This window comes from Solea solea, chromosome 12 (genome assembly GCF_958295425.1).
Source record: "Solea solea chromosome 12, fSolSol10.1, whole genome shotgun sequence".
Lineage (NCBI taxonomy): Eukaryota > Metazoa > Chordata > Actinopteri > Pleuronectiformes > Soleidae > Solea > Solea solea.
Window position 1 is genome coordinate 13,152,647 of NC_081145.1, and position 16,930 is coordinate 13,169,576.

Consider the following 16,930-nt stretch of genomic DNA (forward strand, 5'->3'; position numbering starts at 1 on the left):
AAAAAAAATAAACAAATAAAAAAATAAAAAGCACACAGCATACATTCAGGGTCCCCATATGGATCAGTTTCTAAAGGCAAGCAGTGAGAATACCTAATAAACATCAGTATTCAACTGTGCAGATTAGTCATCTGTGTGGAAAGTTTGCAAAAAAGGGACCAACTTTTTACCAAACTACTGCAAAAACACTGCCAACAATTTACTGACAACTGTGTGCAGTCAGATGCAGCCAATCTGGATCTGCCAAAATATGTGAGCAAAATCGAGGGACAGTGTGCTGATCATTTTCTAACGGTTTAAAAAAAGGAAAAACAACCAGCAGCTGTTTTCATTAATGGCATTAATAATGCAACAAAAGGGCAACTAATGTGTGGCGTTTAGTGAGACTTCAGAATGTGTGTGTGTTTTGAACACCGTGCTTTTTGTGGTTAGACATTTCAACAAGGTAATCAGTGATAATTTTGATTGGTTTGTTGTTTAGGGATTTTTTTGTGTCTTTTTTTGACCAGTACAGTCCAGGCTTGTACAATAAATAGTGAAAAAAATAAAAAACAGAGATATGATCATTTTCACCGAGTGTTGATTTTATTTTTTCTTCAAACTAATGCGATAAAAGCTATTTTATTTAACTAACAATGATGGTTTCCACAGTTAATTTGCATCAACTATAATCTAAAAATCCAAAAAGAAATAATCATTTCATAATCAATTCAATAATCATAATCAGGTTATCCCTGATTTTTATTGAGTCTCGTCATCGCCTTTGACCAAGACACTGGCTTAAAAGCAGCAGCTAATTCTCGACGCTGCACTGCAGTAGCCCAAAGCATATAAATAAGTAGGCAGTGGACAAGTTTCTCCCAAGGGAAATCCGTTCAGTATGAAATCCCCAAAAAAACAACCATGTAATACTGACAAATGTCACACAAATTGACAAGAACATAAAAGAGTGATGGCCAGTTAGAAAAGAAGAAATAGCCTACTGTCCTGTTTGTGAGTGCAGAGATTGACTGCCTCCTGACACTGAAGATGACAGCAATAAAACCCCTGACATGGGAAGAGAGAGCTATAGCAACAGTTTATCCCATCCCTCACGCAATCTTTCACAGCTTCCTTCAGGAAAGCGTGTGAAGATGAGCAGGGGCTTTAGACACGCCCATGTCATGTCTGTCAAAGTGACGGGCGGCTCAGGGAAATGATGGCCTCCGTCCACATGAAACATACCTCAGCCCATGTCCAACCACATTGTCATATTTATGTGACCTCTTCAAACAGCTCAGGGAGTCTTTTAGAAGATGAAAGTTGCTGTTATTCAAAGACACTGTGTCATACGTCGCTGTATCAGTCTGAAATGTTGTCATTCAAGTCACGCTGTTTATCTCATCTGACTGTTCCATGGTGAATGAGTTGTCCCTGTTGGAGTCGCTGCAGCTTCGTCTTAAGCCAGTAGTCACACACTGCAGCACACTGCCACTGAATGTCCAGCTCCGCAGCCAATGAGACGGGGTCTGAGACCAGATATGAGCTGAGGCTGAACCACGTCCGTCTGTGAACCGTCTCCACACATCCCATGTTCGTTCCAGCCCCAGGAAAAGAGACTCCCTCCTAAAAAGGAGAGGGGTCTCGGGTCAGTGGAGCTAACAGGAGACAAAGGGGATCTAGCCCGGTACCATGGAGGCTAAAATTAGCAGCCAAGACTGTATGCAAAGAACAAAAAGCATGCAATGTCGCTCTGTCTCACACACACACACAGACCAAATCTGACTTACATTCATTTCCTGGAGACCCATAATCATGTCTTTACCTCAAAATTATATAATTTTATTTTGGAGGAACTGTTGTACCCCTATGGAAGACAAGTCTCTATAATATAATTGTTTACATTATATAACACACACACACACGGCCTCTATTCCCAAAGCTGACACTTGCCTAGTACTAAAGCCTCCCTGCTCTTCACAGCTGGTGAGCTTGTTGGTGGGTGTGGCCAGGTCTGCATCACCAAGGAGACACGTGCCATGGCAACATAGTTACCTAATAGGCTCCATTGCCATGGCAACAGAAACGAGTTAGCTTTCTCAAGGGTAACACATCTTCAAGCCTTCCCTACCCTGCAGTTGTGTGTCTTTCATGCCATTTCTCTTTTTCCTCGTTTATGTCACCAAGACGCTTCTTTGTCTTTGCGCTTGTTTCTGCGTGTTTCTCTGAAAATAGGGACCATCAAAGATTTGGATTTGCCAACAGACACATATGCTTTTGCCAATTAACAGGCCGAGATATCATGCCAGCAGCTTATGTCAGTGTGACAGTCTGCCAGAAATGGCTTATGCAATACAAACACATGTGGTCTTTTCTAAAAGATACTGCATGTATTTCAAACTTCACAGAATCTCTCTCTAATCTTTGATTAAGGTTATTGAGTAAAAAAAAGTTATTATAAACAGTTTTGGTAAATTAATTTGTTGAATGGTGTACGGCACATCAGTGTTTCCAGGGCAACAAAGTGCATGCACAATCTCCTTCACAACAAAAGGATAAAAATCACAACACATAATCCAATAAGCTATTTCTTTGAAAACACATTTTTTTGTCTTTGACAAATTAAAATTTTTACAACAAACGACAAACATCAGTGACACAATCTGCTGGATTCTAGCTCAACTCAGATGACACTTCAGGTACACTTTCAAATAGCATCTGATCTAAGGTGTTCATCCCTCTACGTTTATGTTAAAAGTGTTTGTTGAAAATTAACAAAGATCTTTCCTCAGATTGGATGAGCCACGGCCACAGCATCTTTGGCCTGTCTCCCCTCACTGACCACTGAGGAGTTTCATACGTGAGGCGCACTTCCTCAGGTGCAAACGGGCAAAGGCTGAGCAGGCGACAGATATCATGAGCAGCATGCGATTCTTTCCGTTCCTGTCTGCCTGACCTACTTCAACACCAGAAATAGCAGCAGTCAGGTCTCTCCTTCCAAACCTGTTTTGCTATTTTTTAGCTCCTTGTCATCGCGCTCGAGACACGAGGAGAAAAGGGGGAGCGCGTGGGTGAGCAGAGGAGCGCGGTGCAGGAGGTTCTCCCTTTACTTTTCCTGCTTTCTAATGACAAACCTGAACTTCGAAGAGAACTAAGAAGTGCTTTTTAAAAAACATACATGTGCATGTAATTTCTTTGTTAATCCCATTAGAAATTAAATTGACAGTGCGTTTAGGATCGTTAAAGGATGTTTGTGACTGCTGTATCCGTGTTCTGCTCTTGTGAGAATAAGGAGGCTGCTCTTCCAATGCTCGACATAAAACCATACCTCTAAATGGGTGTGTGGTTAATTCAGCTCCTTTACAGGCTTGTGTGGATAATTGCTTCTCTCAGTGACGCCCATGTATCCATGTTGTAATTACTTCCTGATGGAAAGGCCACAGAGCAATGAGCTGACCTCTGAAATCTTCAGCAGCATTCCCAGAAGGATAATTATAATAATTCATACTGATGTTAAACTGAGACGTATTAGAAATCTCCCTTACCAATTCTTTGGTTCAGAACAGAATAAGAACTTGGCAGAGTTTAGCCTCACCTATGAGTATTCTGTGTTATCTTGTGTTGTAGGAGCCAGAGTCATGTCAGGAATTATGTCTGTGCAGTTGCATAATGTTGCTTTCCTGTTGATTGTTCTATTGACAAACATATTGTCAGATGTGGCCGTTTTTGATAGTGGTATATAAAAAGAAAATCACAAGAGAATCACTATTTGTGCTAAATGGACATTTATATAGGACATTTTTGAGAGAATACACTCACCTACAATGGCAAGGTTATGTTCAGATCCGCATGCAACCTGCAGAGAAAAGAAAATTAACTGCTTACAAGAAGCATGCGTATAAATCAGGCTGATGATTTCAAGATTAAAATATCTGAGAAATGTTATGTCAGCATGATACTATGAAACCAAACCTGCTTAAAAAAATAAAATAAATTAAAATGTTGCAGATGCAGTTATTCAACTTTTTTCAAAACTATCCACCACGTGGGTGGTGATGAGGAGGGGTGATTTCTTTTCAGAATAAAATCCCACATTGTACAAAATCAAGCTGTAAAAGTGTCAGCAGTGCTGAGTGATACAGTATAACCAAAATTGTTACCAGGGCACGAATATCACACTGCAGATGTGCATATCAGTCAATATCAATCACTTTAGCGATACATTTCAGATAGATTTTTGAGTTAAACGTCAATCACTTGTGATTTTAAAGTTCTTTGTGAGCTGAAAAACATAGTTACATTTAACAAAAATTACATTCAAATTCACTGTGTCAAAAACAGCCACAGATTCCTGAAGCAATGACAGATTATAATTTACTTCAGCAATGTTTCTGGTCCTGACAAATCGTCTACCTTTATAGGAGGACTAACAGGTTCGGGTAGGCTGAGAGATTCATAGCTCTGCAGCAATGATCAATGCACAGTAGGAGAACGATGCAAAGCCCGTCCCTGACATCCACTTAACTGGCAACAATCTACAACCATATAGCTGCCATTCAGAGCGCAGGTTAACTGCTGCAATCCTGTGATGCTCACACATAATTGTCCTTCTGGGAGAAGAGACCTCTGCCTTCATTTATTGTAAGAGGTTCCTCCCCGAGAGGAAGATAATGGCAGTGTATATGAGAGTGTGTCATTCTTCAGGATAGATATTATGAAGCAAATCATTACAGAACCTTCTCCGGGTGTGCTGGGCTCTCAATCAGTGGCAATGGGTTTCACCTTACACTAAACAATATTCTTTGGTTTTATGTGTGGTTGTCTGCTGCCCCCTGCTGGATTTACAAGTTTTGAAACACATAATGCTCAACAAACATAATATAACAAGAGCCAAACTACCTTATTCCTGGAGATGCTACTGGATAAACAGAACCACCTTGTTATTTTAAAATCCTGATGCTATGATGCTCATTTTCAGCCTCTGACGTGTCTCTTCCAGTAGTCATATTCTGCATTTCAGTGTGGTTAACTCAGGGGGACGAAGTCTCAAAGCCATGAATATATGGGGGCGTGTTATAAAAATTAATAAAATTAATGAAAATAAATAAAGCCGCCGCATTTATCAAAGGCTGATCAGGTGGCATATGCACGTTTCATGAAGCACACATGAGACTTGGTGTAAGGTGACACCTGAACCTGAACAAGTTTCTACACAAGTTTGATAAATGAAATAGAAGCAGCAGTACACTTAGTACAGTTTTTTCCAGTGGTAAAACATGTCTGCCTTTAAATAAATAAGACTGTCTCACCTCCTTAAAAAAAATGTGACTTTATTGCTATGTAAATACTGATACGCCTCAGAGCTTTTCACATTGTTCATAGCTTCAACATCTGTAGTAACGGAGTAGATTTATTTTTTTACACTTATTATTATTTGGATAATAGAGAAAATGCTGCCTTGCATTGTTCTAATGTGATATCTACACACAGTAAAGCAGTCTAGCAGTGTTAAAGTAACTCAAAAAGAGTCAATTTAACTCGCCAGCTCTGCTATAGTGACAGGAAGCGGCAGAAGTCATAATTCCATAATTCACGTAAGGTATCATGGGCCATAGGAATAACACACTTCATTGTTGTTGACGTTTGCCCTGTGGACATCTGAGTATGCAGCAGTGTCAAATACTGATATGTCTTACCTGTGTTGCCCCACAGAGGACTTTAACCTCTGAAGGGAGGCACACCTCCTGGTTTGCACCCTTGGTTAAAGGACCAGCTGACTGGTGCTCTGGGTTCTGACTGGCGGATGCTCGTCGACCCAGCTGTCCATAATTTGCTCTGCCCCATGTGAACACTCTGCCACTCTCTGAAATGAATTAAGACCTGATTCAGATAAGGCAACTGTTCATTCACTAGTACAGTTTGGAAAGGTAAACCTTGATCTTGGATGGTGATACTGTAGCTACATTAGGTATCAACCTGTGACATTAGACAAAAACTATCGCTTAACATACCAAACTAAACAGAACTGCATCACTTGGTGGAAACAGGCGATAGACTTACAATACTGTATGTGAACAACGATTTACCTGTTTGAGCAACAATGTGTGTCCAGCCGCTCCACACATGTATGGCTTTCTCTCCATCCAGCAGTGAGCGCTTCAGAAGGCATGGCGAGGACACGAAGGACTCTGTGGCAGTCAGCTGACCATACTTGTTGCTGCCCCACAGAAACAATTCACCATCTCCTGCAGTGCAAACGAGACGAAAATACTATTTGTTATCAAGACAAGGCAACAACACAAAGGCAGAGTAAATAAGAAGTAAATAAGAAGAGCAGATCAGCTAAACACAAGAGAGACCAGCATGAAATTCACTATCTTTTAAATTATGTGACTTACACTTGTATTTTGCTCTTTAATGTGTGAAATCTAATGTTTTTATTGTACACTTCTAGTGAAAACTAACATTTGTCTTATTTTTTTTAAAGCACAGAGATCCCAACCTTGTTTACATTTCACGTAAATGCTTACATGTAAAATGAAATAGCAAAATAAAGCACACCTTTTTTTAGTGGTAGGGAAAATTTGAGTCCACACATTTATTATTATTATTATTATTATTATTATTATTATTATTATTATTATTATTACAAAATGTATTATCATTACTATTATTGATATTGTTATTAGTATGACCATTTATGCTGGCATCATACCTGTAAGGCACACACAGTGCGTTGATCCTGCTGCTATCTGGCGTGATATTTTCTGATCCAGACCTACAACACGAGTATGAAAATCAGAATCACTGTAAATTACCTGAGGCCTTAAAATATTTTTTCTGTATTTCAGTTTAGTGCATGTACCTGGCACCAGACAGGGAACTTTAGAGCTGAGGTGTGATGGGACAGGGTGTGGACTGAGAGCTCTCTTGGCATGTGTGAAAAGGCCAGTTCCCCACTGATACACACAGCCTGAGTCTAAAGGACAAACACAGCATTAAGATTTGTGGATTAACAGCCCAAAGACAACATATTACTGAGTACAGTGTACAGTGCTTACCTGTTACAGCGAGTGAGTGTCTGAGACCTGCTGCTACACTCACCACCGGATCCTTCAAACACTAAGAATAAACATTGCATTTGCACAAGCTTCAAAAAAACAGATCAAACCGATCATATTGCAAGGCTGACGTATGACCTGACACTCAATATTTGTGCTCACCTTAACAAACAGTAGATCTGCAGAGTGTGTGACCATCTCTCCAACACCCAGTTGTCCAAATGAATTGGAGCCACATGCCAGTATTTGACCATAGTCTGTATATATGATACAAAAGGAACATGACTTTAAAAAAAAAAAAAAACACTGAAATATTAAAAAAAAATGAATGTCAGGTTAAAGGTATCTCTATTATCCCTACTCTATTATGACTATGAATGTTGTGTAACATCTTTAAAACCCAGTCTGATTGCAGACTGCTGCATTCTCACTTGACCTCAGCTGGAGGGAAATTCTCTGCACATTTCTGTGGACAATTAATTTCACAAATACAGCACCTCCAGAGCAACATGAAAATGTTTGTCCTGATTGATTTGACAATGATCTTAAAGAGGTACATCGTGAATAAAAAAAATGATCTGGTTTAATTTTGGCTCACAATACAAACAAACACTTACAGAGCAGAGAATTTGTAATACTGTGCTGGTACTTGTCACTATAGAAAAGGGCAGAGAAAGTCTACAACTGAAGGCTGATCCACCCAATCACTGACAACCCACCACATTCAGTCTGAGACTCCACAAACACCACCTTGGTTTTTCATCACAAATTTAACTAATAATCTTAACTCAAGAAACATTTTAAGTCATTCTAATGTATTTCTGTTGGAGTTTTATAGAAATTGTATTCAGTATGAACATTTCACTTTAATTATCTCTTAACATGGACTTGATGTGAGGGGTCTTTTGATTTTGAGGTTTCCTGATTGTAATTACAAATGCTATATTATAACTTTTTATTTACTAATCCAAAACTGCTTATTATAGCCATTTTCCCCCATGTTCACTCTTTTTCATTTATGTTGTGTCTACTATTAGACCCAAAGTATTCTTCTATTCTACATCTTATCCAATCAAACATATGTGCCAAGGACCACCTGTGGGAAAGGCTTATTTTACACTTTTAAAAATATCAACCTTAATTATTTTCAACCTTAAGTACAAAAAGAGTGTAACTATTGTATCTAGTGTGAAATGCTGCTCACCAGTGAGAAAGAGAGTAAAATCCCAACCACAGGCTACATTTGTGATCTTCTGATCTAAGGTGGGGCAGAGCTGAAGAGTTGAGAAGTCTGCACTTTGGTGAAGTCCAAGCTGGCCTCTGTGATTCTGTCCACACACATATACCTCGCCATTCTCTGCCAAAACAAAAATACAATATACAAATTTAAAAACTAGGGATGGGATGAGAATCAGTATCTGTCAATGCAGAATCTGATACAAAAAATTCTATATGTCGCATGCTTCACTATGCACATACTGTAAAAATGTAAATCAAAATCAGCAAAAGCATTTTAGTCATGTTTGGGCTGTTTCTTCTTATTGTGAGAACAACACACATTGGAGAATTATGTATTTGAAATGACTCAGCACAAATGTGACGTTAACAGCTTCATAGTTCATAAATGCTCTGAAATTACTGTTATCAAACTAATATTGGTCTTGGTAGTTTGTGATATTGGTATTGGTATCGGACACAAAAAAGTGATATGTCCCATCCCTATTTAAAACCAAGCAAATGTTTGCATAGCTAAGAACAAATATGGATGATTTAAGTACAAAAGCACAAAACACTAAGCTGGATATGAAACAGAGGTTCAGAGGTTACATAGAGAAAGCTAACATGTGCTATGTCTTAGCAGTATAAAATTGCACTCCCTCATTTACCAAAAGTTAAAAAAAATAATAATAATAATACAATTTAGGTTGATGTTCATGCTTCATTTTTACCTACACTGAGGAGGTTATGAGCTTGGCAGTGTTGGCTATTTGTCTGTGAGCATAAGTTGATGATGTGAAGGACTTTTTCAAAAGGAGTTCGATGAAATGTGGGATGTACAGTAGGTTATGGCCCAGGGGAAAAAGGTAACTTACCGGTGATGAACACCGAGTGTCCACCGCCTCCAGCCACAGCCCGGACAGTCTTGCTATGCAGAGCAGCGGTGTCAGAGAACCGGGGCACACACTGGTCCTCCGCATGTCCCTGTCCCAGCTGTCCGTAACTGTTGGCTCCCTTTAACGTTAACATTAACGACTACAGTCACTGACAGGTCAGGACTCGGGACACGTGACACACTCGAGACCATGTTCACATTTCACAGGCGTTTGTTTTCGCCGTACTTCGCCGTGCTGTGTATTTTGAAGACAGTTAGGCGACTATTTTAATGAATCCATTACTAAATACACGAGAGTACAAACACACTCGTGTAACTCTGACCTATCAGTTAAACGGCGAAGAAGACGAACTTACCCAAGAGAGTAAACAAAACTCTGACCGCCACCTCGCTTCCATTTACGACACTGTCGTAAAGCAAGCTAGTCCCACGTTGAGCCGCTCCGGGTGTCAAAACAAAACACACACAGACACACACACACATTTTTAAAATGACCGCATTGTTTAAAAAACACACCACAATTAACATATGACACAGAAACAAATGCATTTGTCACAAAACAGACAATTGTGCAGTAATTTTGATCAATGTCAGCCGTCCATTTGTGGGACTCGGTGGACAAAAAAGTAAAAGTTCCACAGCAATTGTTTTTAACCATTTTAAGGTGCAAAAACATCATCATTGTCAAAGAGTCACACAGAGTCTAAACACTGCATGATAACAATTATCTTTTTTTTGTCATAATTCTGCATTCTGCATCTCTAGGATCTTCTACATTACACCTTGAGGACACGAAATGGTAATAAACCAATAAACCAACAAACCAATGGACAGAGTGAGGACACAATGAACATTTGTCTTTATTTTTTTTTCAATGCTTTGATACAGAGCTTACTCGTAATTCCTATATTTCTTTACAGTAGAAAAATAATGCTTTGATTTCAGGAGTGCTACAATTATATTCACTTTAAGGGGGTGTATTCAAAAACATCACTGCAAAATAAAATAGGTCAGGGTACATGGGCCAAATCCATCATAATCAGTCATGAAAACATTCTTTAACACTGTGTTTCACTTATATTATAATTTCCCTCGACAGCAGCACGCACAAAAACAACAAGCATGATACATACACCAAATTAATACAAACAAGGTACATGTTATACAAATCACTGACGTGAGAAAGATTAAATGTGAAGAATAAAATTACAAAATAATTAACATGATCACATGGGGTTAACAATAGGAGGATGAAACGTCATCTGTGTTTGTAACAGCTGGGCATGCTTTTAAAGGAGACTATCTTGAGATGAGAGCACATTAACTGTTTGCAACACAGACGCCCAGTCAGCCAAGAACAAAGGAAGTGAAATAGGGTATCTTGTTAAGTAGCTCTTTGGGTTTGTGTAATGTAATGATATCAGTGGCTAAACATGCCTCTGTACGTTGTATATGACGTATATCATGCAATGGGAAACACAGAGCATTTTGCCAAAAGCAGTGCGCATTCATTGAAATGACAAAAGGGCAACACACAACCAGTATCTCTACAGCGAAGCTGGGGGGGGGGGGGGGGGTGACATTGTGATCACTGATGCACTGTTGGTTAAGTGGTGATTAATGTACGTGGGCAGTCAGACACCCAGCTGTTTATTCAGCCGGTTGAGAGCATCACCCACAATATCAAGGTCGTGCCGAAGCTCCTCTACGACGCTGTTGATGCTGGGAGTGTCCTTTAACACATCTACACTCTGGGTGTAAGGGTTGTATCGCACTGTGAAGGGACGCTTGATGGTCTTGGCAAACTCCCTAAAAATAGAATAAACTGAATAATTATCACAGTTTGATGCTGGCATTTAATGACACCCCCAACAAACATGTTGGTATATAATTACACATGTCTTGTGTTGAATTCCTCACCTCATCTTCACTTTGGCCTCCTCAAAGCTGTCTGACACAAAGTATACGTCCTGAAATGTTGTGATGATGCATTCTTGTTTGGATGTGACTTTGGGATCAAAAGGCATTATCCTTGCTTTTCCGGAGAGTGCATGCTGTAAGACGGAAATACAGTAACATGAGTCATTTTACAAGACAAAATAAAGTAGCTCCAATCTGTTGTTATTCAAATTAAAATGTTTATTGACATATATATGTTTTATTCTGCTATTTCATTCGTTTCTGTCTGGTTTTAGAAGACATTTTAGCTCTTGGGGCATTTTGTTTTTTACAGTATATACTGTATATACAATAGTATGAAGAATAATATGAGTTTATTTCATAAAAACTTGTGGTCCATGATAACTGCCTTTACCTTAAGCTCACTAATAGATGACAGCAGTCCTGCTCCATATGCTCGCAGCTTCCCTTCTTGTTTGCATAGGCCAAACTCCACTGTGAAGAAATAGCACTGTAACAGAGGAGTGGATTAAGAAAAGAGGTGGTTATTAAAGTTATTCTGCATTTAGTTCATTTGATTACATTCCCCTGAATGAGTGTCACTCACTGTGGCCAGTTTCTGAACTGAATCATCCGAGGCCCCAAGTGAGCTGAGTCCGATCTCCTGTGAAAACTGAGCAAAGCTGGGCTCTGCTAGCAGAGGGACATGACCCAGCAGCTCATGGCATGTGTCCCTGGACAACAAAAGACAATAGAATATTAGTCCCATTAGCCATAAATGTACATAAGTACCAATTTTAATAGTCAAGTGCTGCATATTACTCACGGCTCTGGTGTGTATAAGGGATCGGAGCTGTGCCGCACATACTGGGTACAGTGGAAAACACGAAAGGCCAAACCAGCAAGGAAATCGCGTGGGGACAGATAACCTGCCACAGGCCTGATGGTGAATCCAGTACGTTCTGAGGAGATGTTTAAAAATACAAATGAGCAACTGAAGGTCAAAAGAGAATCATTTTCAATTTTGTGTTTGAAGCAAAAGAATAATGTTTCACATGAAAGTAGAGAAATCAATCAGAGAACATCATCAACATCCTCCAAAGCCACTCAGGGATCCTCTCTTTCAATGCACCCCCTATAAGTGATCTGATGAGAGACTTTGCCCCATATGAGTAATTTTCTCTCTCTTTTTTTTCCTTCATATTCTCCTCTGATTGTTATTTTATAAATGTTTATAAAGAAAAAATCAGACTTTTACGTTTTGGGTAATGCGGCTCACAGACAAACAAAACAATGCATTTCCTTGGTGGAGGGAATAAAAAATGACAGCTCACCTCTCAGGAAGCGTGAGACATCTTCCAGCTGAGGAATGTTGTCCTCCCGACATTCGCAGTATTTGGACAGCAGTGGCAGGTTCTTTAAGTATTCACGGCACGCATGGGTGGGGTACAACTTGTTGAGCTCCCTATACACAACACCCCATGTCTTCACCTCCTCTTCTGTGAACTCAATACGAGGAATGGGGTCCCCGCTGGAATTAGAAAGCAAAAACCTTGTAGTATCCAGTGACATCTTTTTTAGATTTAAAAAATAAATGGAAATGAAATTGTTCCTGGTTTGTGTTCACTTACTGTCTGTAGGCCATGGCAAGATCTGCAAAGTACTTTCTCCTTTTCCGGTACACATTGTCCTTGAAACCCTGATGAAGAGGAGAGAACAGTGATATTAGAGTGTTCCTTATTTAATGAATTGACAATTTTAAGTCATGCATACTGACATATTTGGACCATACATACAGGGTGATCGGCATCCAGATCAGAGCCATACATCAGGACACGGTTAGCACATTTGTCCAAGTCTGAAATTTTCTTTGGAAACCAAGGAACATCTTCCATATCTGAGTGGTGAAAACAGAAAAACATGTTTACTATTAAATAGATTTATTCAGATACTGTAAATCTGCAGCATTTTATTTAGCTGCTGTCCCACCTTCCTCGTGTATACAGGAGTTATCTGGAGGCTCCATATCCACCACATTCACATGTTTCCGGAGCAGCTGGATGATTTCGTTCAGTTGTTCGTGGTTGCTGTCGCAATCCACGAATATCTCAAATTCTGAGTTGCGCCTTTTAGATTTCCTGGATTCTATGTGCACAAGGTTGACGTGGTTTTCCTGCAAGAAACAGTAAGTACAATTTCATCAACTCTGAGTTAACTTATTTTCCATCTAACCACATTCAAGGGAAAAAATAGTTAAAAGGAGACACTACTAATAGGTAGATTGTGTAAACATTATAAATTGTGCATACTTGGAATAGTTTGAGGGCCTTTACAAGTCCGCCCACTTCATTCTTGAGGGAAAAGATGATTGTTGCTCTCCCTTTCTCTGATTTCTTTTCAGTGTTTTCTTCAATTTTGGTGAAGGTTGATTTGTTTATCTACGAACAATAATAAAAGTAGATAGATTTTTAATTTGCATAATAGCAAGATGTCATCATCACCATTCAACAATGAACATTTGTTCTCTTCTGAGATATCTAACATTTATTAACACAAACTTACACAGATGGATCCCAGGTGGTGCTCAAGCACTTGAAAGACATTTTTTATTCATTTTTTCATGATTTTTGTGAGACAGCAGGCATTTTTATATAGTAATTTTGTAGAAAATAAAATTAATAAATTAATAAAATAATAAAATAAATAAATGTGTATGTAAGCAGATGAATGTTCCACTGTACCTTTATATGCCACTATTTATCAAACCTATTAAAGCATGTGTAATTATTTAATCTCACCCAAGGAAATGTGTTAGGATTCTACCGTTTTGGAAATATTCCAAAAATAAAGAGTTTACAGTAGACAGAGAAAATAGACTCATCCAGATAATCATCCTCTTGAGTAAAACATAGCCCAGTACAGGTGAGGGTACTACTTCACCTAAGTCCTATAAACATGTTGATCTACAGAAAACGGTGACTCTCTACAAAAACACCCCAGGTGGTGTCCTCCGCCCTAGATATTTTCTTTGTGGCCCACAGCATAAATAGCTGTAAACTGTCATTTCTGTGTTGAAATAAATACATTTGAACAAGAATTGCGCCTCCATCCATCCATCTTCTACCACTTTATCCTCTAACACCATAAATAGTTTGGTGAAACATATGTTCTATTGTGGTTTACTGGTCTGTATCCCAAAAGCATCAATCTATCATGTAATGGTTTGGTTTAATTTCCAATTATTAATTATGAGAGCGGGGGGTGGGGGTTCCCTTCTTGTATTCGAGCCCCCTGCAGCTGTGTAACAGCAGTGACCACCGACCCTCTTGTCTTTTTCAGCACCTTGGACAGCGGTCGTTGACGCTGGCGTGCACGCGCTGCTCGCACCAGACAAAAAATTCAAGTTATCCCACATCAGATTTTTTTTATAGTATCCAACATGCAGCCACAACATCAGCACAAAAATGAATAATCTCCTCTTGTTTCAACTAAATATTTTCTCACAATATATTTGCAGCATTCATCATCATTTGCTTTAGAGATATAATATCCACACAGTCTAACGCATATAAGTGACTGGTGTCTGGAGGAAATCAAGTCACTCCTTCCTACCATATTTCGCCCTTCCAGCATTGTGTAAACCGCGCGGCACAGCAGTTTTCGGTGGAGTCTCGTGGTGCGCATCCCTGACAGCAGCAGGGAGTCTGGATCTGGATCAGGACGCTGAGCGAGGTCAACTCTTTTTTGTGTCTCGGTTTAATGAAGATGAACGTGTCTCTGTGTCGAAGAATCGTCTTAGTGCAATCTCATTTAGACGGTGATAAAGCCTATTATTGACTCCCTGCGGACTGAATGAAAGTGCGCAGGTTGTGGCGCGCGGAGTGGAGCAGTTTTACGCACAGATGTTTCCCATCAAAGCGTTTTCCCTTTCTTAAAACCACGAATGCGTCATGCACAATTATTATTGTGATTTTTTTTTTCTTTTCCCTTGTAGAACACATGTTGTCGCTTCACTGTTTATTCTAAATCAGTTTTCAAACAGCATTTGTTTTGCGCGTCCTCACAATGCGTTTAGCGTGTGGTTGTGCGTAAAGGCTTATAGCTGAAGGTCGCAGACAATCGGATTTGCTGCCAGAGTCACGTGAATTTAGTCACAGGTTCATGCAACAATTCACTGCTCGACACGATTCATATATTTGACAAATTGCTGTGTTGTTTCTTCTGTTTGTTGAACATTTTCAACCGTAACTGAACATTATTTTGAGAGATAACCTGAAAGAGACGATTGAAGAATAATGAATTGTGTTTTTTTTTTAAATGTCTGCATTCATGATATCAAATAAGTAAGCAAGTGCTTTCCATGCGCTTAATATTAATACTGAGCTCGACACTTATCTTTACGCATGAGTGTCCAATAACAACTTCATTACTGGATGAAAATGAGAAAGGAATCCCAAAGTAACCTTAGGTCTTTGACGTAAATTACACTATAACAAAACGGCTTCAATTAGTCTGCGCTGACGACAAACTAAAGGCTTATTCTTTGAGATGATCCACTAAAACCACTGTCCCAAAAAAAAGTCACATTGAAGAAAACCTCTGAGAACCCGTGCTGTTATATTAGGGAACAAATTATAACAGGAAAAAGCAATAATTCTGCTGACAAATGTTTAAATCCTTACCTCATTGTTTAGCAGTTTTTCTTCAAAGCCAATGTTCATGGAGTCAAAGGATCTGCCTCTACGTGGTCCATCGATTTTGTTTGAGTACATGTTAAAGTTGTCTTTTTTATATGTCGCCCTCGATGCTGGTTTATCTGAATAATCTCCGCTATGTAAAGTTTAGTCTGTCTAGTCCGGGAAGTTGCGCGCTTTGCTATTTAATCACAGAGAGAAACAGGGGGGGCAATAATCTCACCCACAGCAGCAAATGGAAAAAGAGCAGCGGCGCTGACGTCACCGGGGAAACATGTGTTTCTTTAATTTCGTCCAGGACCAGAACCAGAAGAAAATCAATCAATCACAAATTCAGATTTTACTGAAATAATAAAACCAACTGATTTAACTGCTTTTAAGATAAGATCACTCTCGTTTCAGTGAATCCAAGACAGTTCTCTGTGCAGCATTTGTCAGAACAACACATTTAAGTAAAATATGGAAAATGGGACAAACATTGAATGTTTAGTTCGGGTGCACTTCACTGCTCAGTATAGATTTGACAGACATTGCAAAAAAAAAAAAAAAAATCATGATTTCTCGTAAAAATCAGACTTGAGTACATCATGCAGACACATCACTGCCCGATGCAGCCACAAAACACATTCTTGAATAAGGTCTTAATGGAAATTAGAAAATCTCCATCAGTGAAGAATAATATGTAGACAGCATACTGGTTAAAGCTGTAGTGTGTGACTTTCAGTGCCGATGACACAGTACTCCACACAACGCTCTGTGTGTTTCTCAGTACACAGAGGTAATGAGATCTCATGTCGCCTGGCAACATTCCCATTCCACACACAGGAAGTGATTCATTTTATATCAAGACAGACGGAGGCACTTGTAAAGCGAGACGGCTGCAAACAGTTTGGCGTATGACTGAAAACCATCGGAGGTGAATTCTGCTGATGTGTAGTCTACGTGATGCATATAAACCCACTACAAAAGAGCTGGGATTTCCAAAGAACCACTTAAAAATGTGCACGTATGACAGAAATGCACTCATGTAATTTGTTATGGCAAATAAAAAGTGGAGACGACTGTCGTTTTCATTAAAAACACTCATTTGCTACAACTAACGAGTAATCTGTCGATTATTTTCTCGATTAATCAATTAGTCGTTTGGTCTATAAAATATCACAAAACCTTAACAAATGTTGATC

General features: G+C 39.2%; 2 protein-coding genes across 5 annotated transcripts; both read right to left on the reverse strand.

Annotated features, from left to right (window-relative positions):
* Positions 1–563: 563 nt before the first annotated feature.
* On the reverse strand, positions 564–9,602 carry sergef (secretion regulating guanine nucleotide exchange factor). Of its 2 annotated transcripts, none has more exons than XM_058644954.1 (11): positions 9,510–9,602; positions 9,134–9,272; positions 8,245–8,397; positions 7,203–7,297; positions 7,041–7,101; positions 6,845–6,958; positions 6,695–6,757; positions 6,066–6,224; positions 5,676–5,842; positions 3,799–3,835; positions 564–1,605 (listed from the first exon to the last, which is right to left on the reverse strand). In XM_058644954.1, the coding sequence occupies exons 1-11, from the start codon at positions 9,549–9,551 to the stop codon at positions 1,451–1,453; spliced, it is 1,185 nt and encodes a 394-aa protein (XP_058500937.1). In that variant the 5' UTR covers positions 9,552–9,602; the 3' UTR covers positions 564–1,450. The 2 variants fall into 2 exon arrangements, with proteins under 2 accessions (XP_058500937.1, XP_058500938.1); XM_058644955.1 differs by having other exon boundaries at positions 9,134–9,388; positions 9,510–9,585.
* A 387-nt stretch (positions 9,603–9,989) lies between these two features.
* On the reverse strand, positions 9,990–15,894 carry tph1a (tryptophan hydroxylase 1 (tryptophan 5-monooxygenase) a). 3 transcript variants are annotated; one of them, XM_058644949.1, is made up of 11 exons: positions 15,735–15,894; positions 13,362–13,490; positions 13,042–13,225; positions 12,849–12,949; positions 12,684–12,751; positions 12,387–12,583; positions 11,879–12,014; positions 11,660–11,786; positions 11,468–11,563; positions 11,074–11,207; positions 9,990–10,962 (listed from the first exon to the last, which is right to left on the reverse strand). In XM_058644949.1, exons 1-11 carry the CDS (start codon positions 15,822–15,824, stop codon positions 10,788–10,790), a joined length of 1,437 nt encoding a protein of 478 aa, XP_058500932.1. In that variant the 5' UTR covers positions 15,825–15,894; the 3' UTR covers positions 9,990–10,787. The 3 variants fall into 3 exon arrangements, with proteins under 3 accessions (XP_058500932.1, XP_058500933.1, XP_058500934.1); XM_058644950.1 differs by lacking the exon at positions 15,735–15,894 and adding an exon at positions 14,665–14,974; XM_058644951.1 differs by lacking the exon at positions 13,362–13,490.
* Between the last annotated feature and the right edge of the window lie 1,036 nt (positions 15,895–16,930).

Bases quoted from the DNA above. Each gene is read 5' to 3' on its own strand.
- sergef (XM_058644954.1), bottom strand. From the start codon at position 9,551: ATGGAAGCGAGGTGGCGGTCAGAGTTTTGTTTACTCTCTTGG. The intron at 6,758-6,844 runs GTACATGCACTA...CTCGTGTTGTAG, and splicing joins AGTTCCCTGTCTGGTGCCAG to GTCTGGATCAGAAAATATCA. The intron at 1,606-3,798 runs GTGAGTGTATTC...TCTCCTTTTTAG, and splicing joins ACATAACCTTGCCATTGTAG to GAGGGAGTCTCTTTTCCTGG.
- tph1a (XM_058644949.1), bottom strand. From the start codon at position 15,824: ATGTACTCAAACAAAATCGATGGACCACGTAGAGGCAGATCCTTTGAC. The intron at 13,491-15,734 runs GTAAGGATTTAA...TATTGTTCGTAG, and splicing joins AAAAACTGCTAAACAATGAG to ATAAACAAATCAACCTTCAC. The intron at 12,015-12,386 runs GTGAGCTGTCAT...ACATCTCCTCAG, and splicing joins TGTCTCACGCTTCCTGAGAG to AACGTACTGGATTCACCATC.